Source organism: Pyxicephalus adspersus, chromosome 1 (genome assembly GCF_032062135.1).
Source record: "Pyxicephalus adspersus chromosome 1, UCB_Pads_2.0, whole genome shotgun sequence".
Taxonomy (NCBI): domain Eukaryota; kingdom Metazoa; phylum Chordata; class Amphibia; order Anura; family Pyxicephalidae; genus Pyxicephalus; species Pyxicephalus adspersus.
Genome location: NC_092858.1, coordinates 123,810,582 through 123,825,876, shown reverse-complemented (window position 1 = coordinate 123,825,876; position 15,295 = coordinate 123,810,582). Strand labels below are relative to the sequence as shown.

Genomic DNA, 15,295 nt, shown 5'->3' with positions numbered 1-15,295 from the left:
GAGACAGTGGGGGGGGTGCATTACCTTTATTTTTAACAGCTTTTGTAGACAATATGCCTTTGGGCGTTGGTGGCTTTTAATAAAGCTGACCATCCACTTTCATGGAAGGTCAGATGTATACAACTTCTTCTTGTCTGTACTGATCACCCAAGTCTGTTTATTTTAAATAGAATCGTGGTTAGGCAAGGTGAGGAAAATAAAGTTAATAAACAATATAAAAAGAATGCACTGCAAATATATGATGCAAATAGAAAACAGGAAAGAACATAACTTTTAGATGCGTATGCATTCAGTTAGTGTTTTTAATGCAAGAACATGCTGTAATGGGATCTCATGACTATGCAATTAATAAATATATAGGAAAACATATCAATGTTACATTATTTATACAACCACATGCAGTTAAGTAATATCAGCATTTTCTTCTTCATTAATAAAAAAAAACATGTTTCTATTTTATTAAAATGGCTTTGCAGGCTATACTGTAAAATGTATTATACTGCCATCTACTGGAATATTATATTATTATACATTCTAAAACCTCCAAATGAGAACAGTTCACTGTCAGTTGCAGTTGAAACTTGTAAAAAGAGTAACACCATGCTGCATAGTGTGTTAGAATAAATGTATTTATTGACAATTGTATGCAAGGAAAATTGGGGAAAAATGATGCTTTCCTGGATAACCCTTCTAACAGTTGTTGTAGTATTTATAATATTCTTGCAGTATATTTCCAGACAAAGCTTTTATAAAAGTTTTTAATGCTCTCTGAGCCCATTGAAGCCCCATGTGAGGATTCACCCATCTTTTTTAACTGATGAACACTATTGCCAAAAAAGAAAGGGATGGGACATTCAATTTACTTTGCAAAGGAAAATCTTTGTAGTATTTGTAGTTTTTCATTAACTCCTTGTTGCAAATTTAATCAATGGAACAGAAACAGCCAAAAATAAACTTAAGGGGTTCTAACCTTATACCTATACTCCCATACCCGAATTTAAAAAATGCCAACAATATAATAATAAGTACCAATACAATAAATAGGGGTTGCAGATGTCAAACTCAGATAATAGACAAGTACACACTAGAAGACCATACCCCATAAAGCTTACAATCATAGGCTCTGTACACACGTACACATTTGCTCATCCTGCTCTTACACAAATATATATGGGCAGGGGGCTGTGAATGTAGATATGCCCTAATTAAGATGTCGGTTAGTGAGACTCCTATTGCCAGTGACAGTTGGGTTATACTGCAATCTGTCCAATATAAATGGCTAGTGAAATGCACAAAATCAAATACAATGCAGATGCACAGAAAAAGAACCCATATAATGCAAAATGTTTTATATGACCTTTTATGCTTTAGACTATTGGCTAGTAATTCACTCTTACCCATGTCTAGCCTGGGGGAAGCTTTTTTTGTGGTTAACAAGATGCTCTGAAAGATGTCAATATGAGAACACAGATCAGACTGGTACTTTTGGATTATTATGTTTATTACAGCAAGGGTTTTGGATAAATTGGGGTCCTGGACAAGTCATGGCTTAACTACTTAGGGTTCTTAGGGGGTCCTTTATGCCATACTACATTTCTGATTTAAGTCACCTAACAGTTAAAACAGACTTTTTGCAAGATTTCATTGAGTTCAAATTGTAAAAACAGTTGGAAGACTATACCAGAAACGTTTTTATTTTGTGAGATACAAGGAAAGATGTGATTGAGAAGTAATCATAACAAAAAAATAGATATGGCAGAAAGATAGCAAAAGGACAGAAATACAGTGATGCAGTAATAAGAAAATGTATGTTAAAGCTTCCAATAATTTAAAGGTCATATTGATTCAGGGAGTACAGAGTAAATACAGAAGGCAATGGGATTAGGTAAATTCCAGAAATGACATTTTTTTTACTAAAGTATGTAAAGAAGTTGAAATGGATTGTTCAATGTGTTTACTTTGCATATATATATCTTCTGTTTAATTTTTGCATATATTGTATAGGGATTGTGGTTATTAATCAGGGTCCCAAAATGTTCACACAAATGGGCAGTTCATTGTCAAAAACATTGTCTAGGAGCTGTACTGTGGCCAGTGGAGTCAAAAATGCCCTTAGCTTAAATAGAAGTATAAAATGACCACACTGTATTGACCAATAATGCTCCGTAGTGGTCAGTAGAAGTAATAAGTGTCCCTGCATTGGCAGACACAAACAAGGTCAGTAGTCAGTAAAAAAAAAAACACGCTTCTATGTCAGTGGGAGTAAAATATGCCCCTGCATCAGTTCAAGTAAAAAAAAAATCCCTGTACCTTGTATCAATGAAAGTAAAAAATCTTACTGCATCCTTGGTCAGTGTTCATAAAAATGCCAGTGCTTTAGTAAGAAATGACTTTGTACCAGTGGTCAGTGGGGGTAAGAGATTGAGAGAGAGAGGGGTGAGAGATTGATCCCCAATACTGGTTATCAATGCTCACTTACCTTGTGTACCTAACGTCCCACAATACTCATTAGAGATTCAAAGGCCAGTTTTATATAAAAACTTTTGGGAGGGAGATCTCTCTGCCTCTTAATATGCTGGGTACTTGAACACTCTGCATGCCCTGTACCCGCTGCCACTATGAATATAGCTCCCTTTATCTGTCTTGCAATGAGAAAGGGCCTTCTCTTTTCCAGGCTGGTCTATGGCAACCAGCAGGCCATAGTATGGGGATAACTACCATTAATGACAGGACACACGGGAAAGAGAGTATTTGGTAGAAAGTAAGAAAAAACATATGAATGGAAATTGATTGACGTTTTTATAATTTTTGTTGATACGTAATCGATTTTATGTAATTGGCTTTTAACATTTAAAAGCATACTAGTCAGATTATATTCACACAAGTATATATATATTTTATATAATCTGAACCACACACATTCCTGTAAACTTAAAGAATGCAAAAAAAAGCAGACAATATACACATTACACACAATCATCTGCAGAATCTGCACATTACACACAAACACACATAGCTTCTGCAGATCACATACATACAAACATACACACAGCACTGCATTATATACATGTATAAACATTCACACAAACAAGCTTGCATCATACATGCAATTATAGTTACAGAAAAAGAAGTAAAATTCTCCCCCTGCAGTTCAGGTTCTAGTCTTTGTTTTTCTACTCACACAAGTTAGCAGAGACACAGGTTGGCAGAGACTGGTGCTATTGCTGAATCCTGTTTTCTTCCCTGAGCTCAAGCCTCAGTCTATGAATGTTGTAGATAATGCACCTCTTTAGGTACAAGGGAAACTGACCAGATCCAAACAGCACCCAAAATGCTATCCCTGGTTTGGTATGTATATATTACAGTATGTCTTATCATTTTGGGCTAACCACCACCTTTCCTTTTCCCTAATTGTGCCCATCTATGCTTTAGCAAAAATCTATATTTAACAAGCAAAGGGAAAATGACACAGTTATGTAATATATGTTGATACGATGTAGAATACTTAATTGTATTTTACGCAATCCTTCGATTTGCCATCTGTTTTAAATTTACAGAGGAAATACCTAAAAAAGCTCTTAGAATGTTATACTGAATTATGGAAATTCAATATATCTTCCCTGTTACACACTTCTTTTTATTTTAATGAGAAAAGACCTGAATGAGACATGGTGGATTATTTATCAAACAGAAATCTTGCATAGTACATTCTATTCAGCATGTACATAATTGTATAGAGCTACAATTATGTAATTGCATGGGCCACCTGTGCTTTTGCGTTACAATATGATTAGAGAAACATATTAGTATAATTAGCTTTGTCCAAAATAGTAAATATTAGAAAACCTTTAAAGGTGATTTAAACTAAAAAATAAAGATTTTTTAGAGGTTGTGATATATTAAAGCAAAACTTGGCATCTACCAAGATGGAAGTCGCACACAAAAAACAATGTGTAAAACAGGACATGGTAAGTCAGTAATCCCATTTAGGGGGATCATGGGCAATATTCATTTTTTTTTTGTGGCACAGTCACAATTCAGATACTATTCTAATATTAGACATTAGAAAATTTGTCCAGAATCGATTTTATCCAAATTTACCTTGAAAATCCTTTGATATGCAATCAGATTTATTCAAGTCTCGAAAGTCTTATTCGAGTCTCCTCCTATTCAAGATTATTGCTTTCACACTTACCTCTTCCTCACTAAAGTGCAGAGGCCTCTCTCCTGAGCAATGCGGGCAATTCTGACGCTGGGCGTGCCTCTGTTTCCAAGCTTTATCAATTCTGTCCAATCCGCTGGCCAATAAGAAAATAGCCTCTTGACCAGCCCTGGCTATTTAGCTAGCTCACACACTGCACTCTGTGTTTGTGCAACGTGTCTCCATTGTGCTGAGCCCCTAGTTCTGTGAGCTAGTTCCTATTCACCTGGTTCCTAAATTCAGTGTTTCTTGTGTCCAGCTCCTGCGGTAACCCCCGGTTTTTCAGTCTGTTGTTTCACAGCCAACTTACCTGTGCTGTTCCAGTGTTCCCGTCTGTCTGTGGATATCCCTGAGTCTCCTGTGCCTCTGTTGCTTCCAGTGTCTCCTGTGTTCCCTGTGCTCGCAGTGGCTTCTGTGTCACTAGTATCTGTCCCCTGGATCCCTGGCAATTGACCCCTGGCATGTGACCTGACCTCTCTTGCTTGCTGCCTGCCTCGTTCCCGGCTTTCCTCGACTATCCTTCTGCTTTGTGATTTGGTACCATGTTTTGCCCACCTTGGTTTGCCCAAGGACTGCAACCTGGCAGTAACCAGCGGTGCAACATCCTCACCATCAGAGGCTCTGGAGAAAACCTGGTTACTGCTTAGACTCTGCGCTTTGGCCCTTCTCAGGGCTCACACTACCTCTGTGCAAGCCATAGCGCCCCCTAGTGGTCCTGTCTCTCCGTGTTTGACAATTGCACTCCTGAGCATAGTATTGTAACCAAATTTACATCAATAGGTAATATTTTGGTGGATGGGGGGATGTATCCAAACTGTGAACATCTTTAGTATTGATGAACAATGTTTTTCCCCCATGCCAATTGATCCTTCCACTTTAATTCAACATAATCAATAAAACATCAATAACATACTTGTGAGATGTATTAAACCTGTATAAAAATAAATTCCCACCCCCTATACCAAACCAGATGCCATTCCTTCTCTTAACTATGAGTGTAATATGATTGAATATAAAATATATTAGCCCAGGGGTACAAGGATAAATCAATATATATATATATATATATATATATATATATATATATATATACAGGTAGTCCCCGGGTTAAGGACATCTGACATCATACAGACACTTCCTACCGGTAGATATGAACAGGCTTCCCTGCTCCCTGTGTGCAGAACGAAGGCTTGAATGGAGGAGGAGGCAGTTTGCATGTCTTGCAGAAGAAATCTTTTGCTAAACACAGCTAAGGTTGTGGGTGATCTTAGGAAGGTGTGTTCTTTCTGCAGCCGCTTGTAACTCTTTATTGACAAAGACAAACTCTGCAGTTGTTTCTTTTTGCATATCAAAGCACAGCTTGCTTCAGAAGGTAATGAATGTCTAGGCTCCATAAAGATTTTTTTTTTTGCTTTCTTTGTGATTAACTCACAGTAAGGATGTTTTACAGTAACTGACACCACACTGCCTAAAAATATGTTGAGACAAACATCTGTCCTAAATCTTATTATTAAAATAATGTACCTGTTCCAACAAATACAAATTCAACTTAGGAACAAACCTACAGTCCCTATCTCATCTGTAACCCAGGGACTACCTATGTATATATATAATACATGCCCGTATAAAGGATATAGGTGAATAAAGTTATCAATAACCTAATAAAGCCAATAAAAAGTTATCACTAAAATAACAAACTTTCTACATTGTTTTTGGTTTACATGGTAGCACACTCTGCTATGACATTTTTCTAAAAACCCTTTATTTTAAAATTTGCACTGAGAAGTATTTGAGAAGTTAGAAACTCTGGAAAGAGGAGAAGATGTCAGTGAGGTCACAGATAAGCTCTTGTAAAAGCAAAGAAAGTATGGTGTGTGGAAATTGTCAGTTTCACTGAACATTGTACAGACCAGGGCTTGAAAAGAGGCAATATGTGAAAATGTTATTTTAGGATTTGTATATGGTGGTAGTAATAATGTTTGTTTCCATATTTGTTCCCTATGACTTGAAATGTGTGATAGATAATAAGAAAAATGTCACAAAATACTAAAATTTATACTGAGCATAAAGTGTTCATCTTCAGTGAAACCCACAAAAATATACTAAGTTCAGAGATACCGGCATCTGATTTCATTTATAGATTAGGTAATATTTGTGTTTTGCAGCCCTATAATTGCAAAAAGTGCTGTCATAGATTGGCAGAAATGTGCAAACTATGAGAGCCCTGTTGACTCACAGTGCTTGCTCTCCTATTTTGTGTGCTGCTGTGAAGAGGATTGCAGAGGCTGATATCATTCAAATAATTAGTAAATAATACGTTTTTATGATAATTTTTTTAGTAAATCTATTTATTTGCATTTCAAAAGGTTCAACAGTACAGTCATAAATCATGGTAATGTTATAAATAGTGGATGATTTTTTGTTTTTTAATACATTTTTATTGTGAAAGAAATGTAAAAAACCGAACAGTGCAACACTGTTACAAACAAGCAATAGCATTAATTAAACATTTAAGGTAAAACAACTGGCAAAGGTAATGGTAATACTGAAAAAGAAGGATATGAATCTCCAGAAGAAGAGGGAGAAAAAGAAAGGAGAACAAATACCCACAGACAAGGTAGGGTAGGGATAAGTTTGTGCATGACAGCACTCATGTTGAGGACTATGAGAGTAGTCATACTAATAAAAGCAAACAGTCCATATGCATAGGCATGTAATAATCTATCCAGGAGGTCCAAACTTGCAGGAACTTTTTAATGGAAGCTTTGCTTATAGGCCACATTTTTTGACGTTGGTGAGAATCCAAGCCATTTTTTACGTAACCTGAGCCACCATGGGAGTACCAGGCCACCAGGCTTTTGCCAAGACCATTTTGGGTAATGTATTATTTTTAATGAATGCTAAAGTGATTGAAACTGGGTGAAGTGCTTATTGTGTATCTGTTTAGGGTTTGGCTTTAATACTTCTATGAAAGGAGAGGGTTTAGTAACACACTTTTTCTATGTCCCTGTTAGCAACATGCAACAAAATTTAGCATGCATGTGTTTCATAGCACATAAAAAAAAAAAAAAACACACACCATATTGTGATATTTAAATTTGGCATTAATGTATACTTAATTAAATCACCAGCACCCTTGTTTGTTGGTTTTTTAATTGTAGGCAATTTTTCTGAATAGCTTTTTAAATTACAAGTTATAATTCCGTGCACTTGCTTGAGATAAAGATTAATAAACAGAGGAAAGACTGTCTTATAACAAAGTATTTTGATATCTGTAAATCTTGCATATTTGCGGTTCCAGTTTGTTTCTCACTACTTTGTTTTATATTTTTAATTCTGTAGCAAAATCATGGCTAGGCTTTGTGCCCTATTGATAAATAACCAATAGGAGATCAGCAGAAGAAGCATTTTGTGTTTGCATTATTTATATTTTCGATGAATCGCTTGAAGCATAGCAGGATTTTCTCATCGTGCCTGGAATATATATTAATGCTATTATATGATGCAGACATTGGGTTCTATTATTCATTCTATTATTTTGGAAACTTCAGAAGGATCAAAGAAGGATCAAAGTGGCCCTTAGAAAATAGTATCACATGTATTTTGAGCACAACAGTTTGATGCACTGTATATATAGGTAATGTTAAGGTGTAGCACATTTATATAACATAAAAAACATTTTATCAAGTATAAACTAAGCAGGCATTCTAATTTTCTGTAATCAAAAGTCCACAGATTTATTCCAGATATTACCTGTGTGTGTATAGGGAGTAATTTTCCTGTAGATTCATATTCACAATGATTGGCTTAGACATGTGATCATAGTGATGGTTGCGGATGGTAGCTCAGTGTCACATGTCACATTGCAAACAGTAGATACAATTTTTATTTTTTGGCAATACATTGCGCATAGTTACTTCCACAATGATATGAAATATTGTTACAGGAAAATCTTTTAAATTTGACTCTCCATTCTATGCTTGTGACTAATCACCTGGATAGAAAAATTGGAAAATCGCAGCAGGTAATAAAGTTATGAAATATAGCTCTCACATCTCACATTTTTGTCTTACTTATATAAATTAGGCCACAAAGTTGCAATTAATGAATGCAACATAAACAAATGATTACCGATTATTATGATGACACTCCTATTATGTATGAAGTATTAGAACCCTCTAGAAAACTCTGGTTGTATCCCTATTATCCTACCTTGCTCCAAACCTTTCATATACTTTTCGGAATAAATGTGGTCTTTTATTTAAACTATCATCTGACTGTTCATGTTATTCTATCATTATTAGTTCATGAATCCTATCATTATTAGTCCTCCTAGAACACACAGTGAAACAAATGTGGTTTTGGTAAATGCTAATATCTTACAGTTAATTTTCTTGTAAAAGGGTGTAATATTGCTATGGGTATATTAGAGGGGTTTAGTGGAATTTGGCATCTATGGCCCTTTTTTTATCCCTATTCAGTTTAATTAAGCAGTTATTAGTTTTATAGAAATGCTAGTCCAACAAATTATAATTAATAACATATCGTAATAACATTTTACTTTATTCTATTTATTTATTGCAAGTGCACATTGGTTGAAACAGCATAGGTGGACAACATTAATATAACCAGAGTTATGTAGGTATATGTATTTTATAATACAACCCTCTATAATTTGCCTGTGGAAAATATACCCATGTAAACAGATAATTCTGACATCTGCCTAAAGCCGTTTTCATTTATATGCTCATGGAACTCCTAGGAGATACATTGTCCTGTACACATGTATTCATATGAAATTCTAAACACTATTTAATAAATAATCACAACTGGGGGTAGACTATGTTTCTGCTATTGTTTCCTACATTGTAGATAAACAAAAAGTCACAGTTGATGCCACACAATATATTTAGTGTCTTGTTGCTCTGTATATCAACAAAGCTTCAAATGTATTTGCATGCATCCAATAATTTTTTGTATTCCAATGCTACTTACAGGCACATCTCTTTTAAAAGGCATTTGCCCCGTCAGATGCATGTGTCCAGTGTGGATTTTGGAACAGACACCTTACAAGTGAGTGAACAGCCAACTAGCATTGGAAGAATAAAACCCGAATTATATAAACAGAAATCAGTAGATTCAGAAGATGCCAAAAAGGAAGATACCAAGACATGTGGAAAGATCAACTTTACTCTCAAGTATGATTATGAGAATGAAACTCTCATAGTAAAAATTCTCAAAGCTTTTGATCTCCCTGCCAAGGACTTCTGTGGAAGCTCTGATCCTTATGTGAAAATTTACCTCCTACCTGACCGTAAGAGAAAATTTCAAACACGGGTTCACAGAAAGACTCTTAACCCAACATTTGATGAATCATTTAACTTTCCCGTTCCATACGATGAACTTCCTAGCCGAAAACTTCACCTTAGTGTATTTGATTTTGATAGATTTTCAAGACATGACATGATAGGGGAAGTCATTTTGGAAAATTTGTTTGAGGCATCAGATTTATCAAGGGAGTCCTCAATTTGGAAGGATATTCAATATGCCACCACGGTAAGAAGTCTACTTCATATAATTTATTTTCGTAAACAGAATGTCAATATTTGTCACTTTAGTTAAGCTTGTCTACAACAATGCTTTTTTTCTGGTGTTTGTGGCTGATCATTTTATAATTATGTTTTGAGTGTCTGAAAGCACAAATGAAGGCAAAATAAAAAGTGGCATACATGATATAGTATGTTATTAGCATTAACACAGCAGCCTTTGCTTTTCTGAGTTCCCCCAAAAAAAGTTGTATTACCTGTTGACCCTGTCAGCAGAACTATTATTTTTCAACATCATTTAATAGACCAAGCTGTCCAGCAGAAGTGGCCTCATATAGCTAATAATACAGCTAAAACCATTATCCCAAGAGTTAGGCTTTAATTTATTAAACACTTATGTGAAGTCATTCCAACACTATAACAGTATTACAATGTGTCTTTCAAAGGATGGCTATGTTGTTGCTTAATACAGTGGATAGTGAGCATAACCAACTTTTAATATTATTATACAGTATTTATGTAGCATAGACATATTACACAGCGCTGCAAAAAGTATATAGTCATGTCACTAGCTGTCCCTTAGTAGAGCTCGCAATCTAATGTCCCTACCACAGCCATATGTCTTTATTAAGTCCAAGGTCAATTTTGGGGGGGGATCAATAAACTTAACTGCATGTTTTTAAAATGTGGGTGGAAACCGGAGTACCTGGAGGAAACCCACACAAACACAGGGAGAACACGCAAACTCCAAGCAGATATTGTCCTGGCCGGGATACAAACCTGTGACCCAGCGCTGCAAAGGCCAGCGTAATTTACCTGCTACCTGACCAAAAGAGAAACGTGGGTTGCTAACCACTGAGCCACCAAGCTGCGCGGACAACTTGGGACAAAAAGCTTATTACTTGCCAGATCACCAGGATAAAATAAAAGATAAAAAGTAAAAAAACAAAAAGCAAAAATACATTTTTATTCTGGGTTTTAGAAACACTGTAACTCTTATTCATTTTTTTATAATTTGTTTGGAGCTGTTTATGTTTTACCACAGAAGCTTTTACTCTGAATGCATACATTTGGTTTATTTTATGCAGTGTCCCTGTATTCTATCCCTTATGGCTACTGGTAATAAAATACACTAACAAGGCATATCTATCAAAGTGAGTGTATACAGATGATATAGCTGCTGTAAACCCTACCTATTGTAGTGAGGCTGGGTTATCTATTTCTTAAATTATTTCCTCTATTGACTCAGTTGATGTGTGTAAATGTTTGTAATTTGTGTGGATTCATCATGAACCCATAGTAGCCATTACCAGAATCTCATATCTAATCACAGACATATACCCAGATTTTAGTCCAAGCTATTTTGTTAATGTATTCTACTATCTGCAGTAAATAAACCCTTATTATTAATACACAGGCTTTCCATATAGAGCTTTATGTCTTGCTAATCCCCATTGGATTAGCATATCAAACATGATCGTTATATCAGTTACATAAACAATAAATGTCAAGTTATATAGGATAGAACATTTTTTAATGCTTTGATTGTTTCTTGTTATATGGGAAAATCTGGAGTATTTCAAATCATGTAGCAAATGACACTTAATACAAGAAACCATCAGGACAGAAGACCATGTATAATCAAAAACATTATTATACCACAGTATTTATATACTGTGACATATATACGGTCATGTCACTAGCTGTTCCTCACAAAAGCTGTGGCTCACAATCTAATGTCCTACCATAATCATATGTCTTTAATGCAGTCTAATTTGAGCTACCTGAAATGTGAGCCACCGTGTCAAACTTTTCTGCTTTTTTGAATGAAATACTTCTAGAAGAGTATTATTTAGGTTTTCCATTGGCACTACCGGTCAAATTGTACTAATTTACATATCTTTTAATGTACTTTATTTCAATGCAATATCATGTCTAACACATCCTTTGATTAAAAGGAACTTAATAAAGTAAGTAATGCAGGTGTCAAATATGCAAATTATATATATATATATATATATATATATATGCACTGAACAGAACCAAAGCATAAAGCAGGGAGCAAGTACGGCACAGGCTTTTCAAAACGTGGGCCACTAGAAGAGTAAGAATATACAGGTATCGTTTTCATACATGTGACCTTGTATGAAGTGTAATTCTGAGACCTTTCTTTACTTGCCTTTTTCTAAAAAAAAGTTGTTACCTGGTTGTCCTTGGCTTTATGTATAACTTACCTGGACCGAGCATGCAGTGAGTTCACAATAAAGTCATTTCAGATTTTCAGAAATGAACAAAGCCATTCAAATCAGCATTAAAAACAGGTATCTAGAATCTTTAGAAAGAGGTCAACAAAGGCAGCATACAAATTCACTTTGTATTGGTTTGTCTTTCACCATTTCCAATCCAATGGTAAAACCTGCTAACCAATACTGTAACAAATGGCAGGTAAACTAGCAAGGTATTAGCAGTCTGTTGAAAGGGCCTAAACCCTTACTGTTTTAAAGCATTACACTATAAGTATATAAATGTCAAGTATGCACACTAATTTTCTTTGAAATATAGTTGTACATTTGGTAAATTGCTGCTCATTGCATAAGTGATTACACTGTGTTATGAATGCACATACTTATTATGTTCTACGTTAATCGAAGATTTAATGTTATCATACGTGAATAATTAAGTAATTAGGCAAAAGCAAAATGAGTAATTGAGTCCTTTTCTCCAAGGCATTCGTAGCTCTAATGAATTTCGGTAAGCAGGGGATGTGCTCTGTGTTTAATCTTTACATCTACAGATCCATCATTATGATTAATAAAAATAATTTTAGTTTAACATTTTGGCCCTGATTTATGAAAGCTCTCCAAGGCTGGAGAGAATACACTTTCAGAAGTGAAGCTGGGTGATCCAGCAAACCTGGGATGGATCTGGTCCAGGATTCAAAGCGTTTGCTAGCAAATAGCTAATGATTTTTAAAAATCCATTACATGTTTTCTGGATCACCCAGCTTCCCTTCTAAAAGTGTATTCTCTCTAGCCTTGGAGAGCTTTCATAAATCAGGCCCTCTGTGTTCATCTCTAGATTGATTAAACTTTTCATTTAAGCAATTTAGGCCTAATATTTGCATATTTTAGATATTTTTGTGTGGCCCTTTGAACTAAGCAATTAGTTTCTAATTATCTAAGTTAAATAGTGTTATTAAAATTTGAGCCCTGTGCAGCTGACTGGGCTAATCAGGCTTTCTAATGTTAACGAAAGTGAGCCTTGTAGATTTACACACAAAATACATGGCTGGGCTTACAGTGTCATAATTACATTGGTTACAAGCTTGTAACTAATGGAAATATCGGAGTTGCAAGTAAGGCTTGTATGTTCAGACTGGCAGTAAATGTGCAGCATGGTTACCACTTTTTTTCACCAGTGGACCACTGCCTCAGGGAGCTCAATGGAGAATGAATGGAGGTGGCAGGGAGGAGTTCATCCCAACTCACTGACACCCACTTAAAATCTACAAATGCTGATTCTTATAGAACCAGTGAGCAGCCGAGTTTCTGGCAATGGAGCCATCCTCCAGGTGCCATGTGGTATCACTTGCTTTAGCTGCGGTTCATGCCCTGCCCAAAGTTCTCAAGGAAAACAGAGGGCAATATTTCCATTGACTGATCATTCTTAGCAAGTAGGAAACACTGCTTTCTGTTTTCCTTGGCTACAGGCAGCTTGGTGTTGCACCAAGTTTGTAACTAATATGAGTATGGCAATGTAAGACAATAGGTGTTTCCAGGGAGCCTGTGTAACTTGAACAAACTGAATAAAGTTAACATGAACAATTTAGGTTTGTTGGCAGTGATTGTCTACCAGAGAATGTTTCAATAAATGTCAGATTCACAGCTTTATAAATAAACCTTTATAAATAAAACTTTATAAATACCAATCAAATATAACTTTGATTGTTATTGTGTGTTACTGTTGAGAAAAGTTTTTGTCCGAATTATAATGACAATAGAACTATGGTTCTGATACAAAGTTCTGCAAAGTTGTTTACAAATTAAATACATGGGTTTATTTTACACTTTGCACATTTTCATTGCAAAACTAAAATAATCAAATATTCAGGAACAAAATAAATTAAAAAGAAAAAGTATTAATGTTAAAAGAAAAAATATCAAATTAAAAATAATAGCCCAAGGGAAGAAGAAGTTAATAGGGGATGATTATTAAGGAATTAAATTAGAACAAGTTTTTTTTTTTTTTTACATTCTTGTACTTGTAGGGTTGTTTAAACTAATATGTGTAAAGATCACCCTTTTCAGCCACACATGACTGAATCAAAATAAATACAATAATACAACAATGCCATTACATCATAAAAGAACACATTTGGAATTTTAATTTTGCACCTTATTGCATTTTAGGCAATCAGAAACAATTTGCAAGCCAGAAACAATAGAGAATGCCTTAAGTACTTTTGTAAAGTGAATTAGTGTTTAAACTAAACCCTCAACTAGTTAATAAACCATCTGCTTTATGCATAGTTACCAATAAAAAGCTACCCAAAGACAAAGTTTTAGACTGAAATTATGTAACCATATTTTGCAGATTACTATTTACCACAACTATGTTAACCAAAAGGAATAAAACACATTAATCACACTGTAATGGATAGCCAAAGCTTGTTTCAAAAGATATAGTAGACATACAGTTTTTTGGCAAATTATATTCATCCTGTAAGAGGTCCTGTTTTACCCATTGTAGTATTATACCACGTTGTTTGGTTAGATACATAGTTACATAGTAACTATGAAAAAGGACATAAGACCATCAAGTTCAACCACTAGGGAAAAAAACATATCCCAGATATAAAACCCTATGGACATAGTTGATCTAGAGGAAGGCAAAAAAAACCCTGGTACAATTTGCTCCAACAGGGGAAAAAAATCTTCCTGTTTCCAATTTAATGTTCCCTGGATCAACAGTCACTGATATTTTTACTTTAAAGCCTTAATACCCAGTTATATTCTGTGCTTCCAAAAAAGCATCCAACTTTTTTATAAAGCAATCTATAGTAGTTGCTGAAACTACTTCCTGAGGGAGCCGATTCCACATTTTCACAGACCTTACAGTGAAGAATCCCTTCCTTATCCGGAGCTTAAACTTCTTTTCCTCCAGACGCAAAGAGTGCCCTCTTGTTCTTTGTAATGATCTCAAAGAGTGTAATGAATAATGGGGAAGAGAGTTCCCTATATGGGCCATTTATATATTTATACAGGGTGATCATATCCCCCCTTAAACGTCTCTTCTTTGCTAGTTTTAGAATTTGCAGCTTGGTTAGAGAATCTGTTTTATTCTGCCATTTTAAAGAAAAGAGTGTCATTCTGCGGTGTCAGTAAAAGCATATTTACCTGTTGAAAGTAGAAATTGGATATAGGAGACTAGAGGAAGGTTTAAAGTGTGCTTAAGAAAACTCTTCTATGTATTGTACCTAGGGACAAAACTGTGCAAAATGGGTAGCAAGTTTTAAAACTTACAGCACCTACTCCTAGCTTGTATCACA

General features: G+C 35.1%; 1 protein-coding gene across 1 annotated transcript in view; it reads left to right on the top strand.

Moving 5' to 3' along the window:
- SYT6 (synaptotagmin 6) overlaps window positions 1–15,295 on the top strand; it is a 69,959-nt gene that overhangs the window by 7,070 nt on the left and 47,594 nt on the right. Inside the window, exon 2 of the mRNA XM_072426113.1 lies at window positions 9,199–9,757. Within this exon, the coding sequence (XP_072282214.1) occupies window positions 9,199–9,757 (559 nt within the window). The remainder of the gene's footprint in view (window positions 1–9,198; window positions 9,758–15,295) is intronic.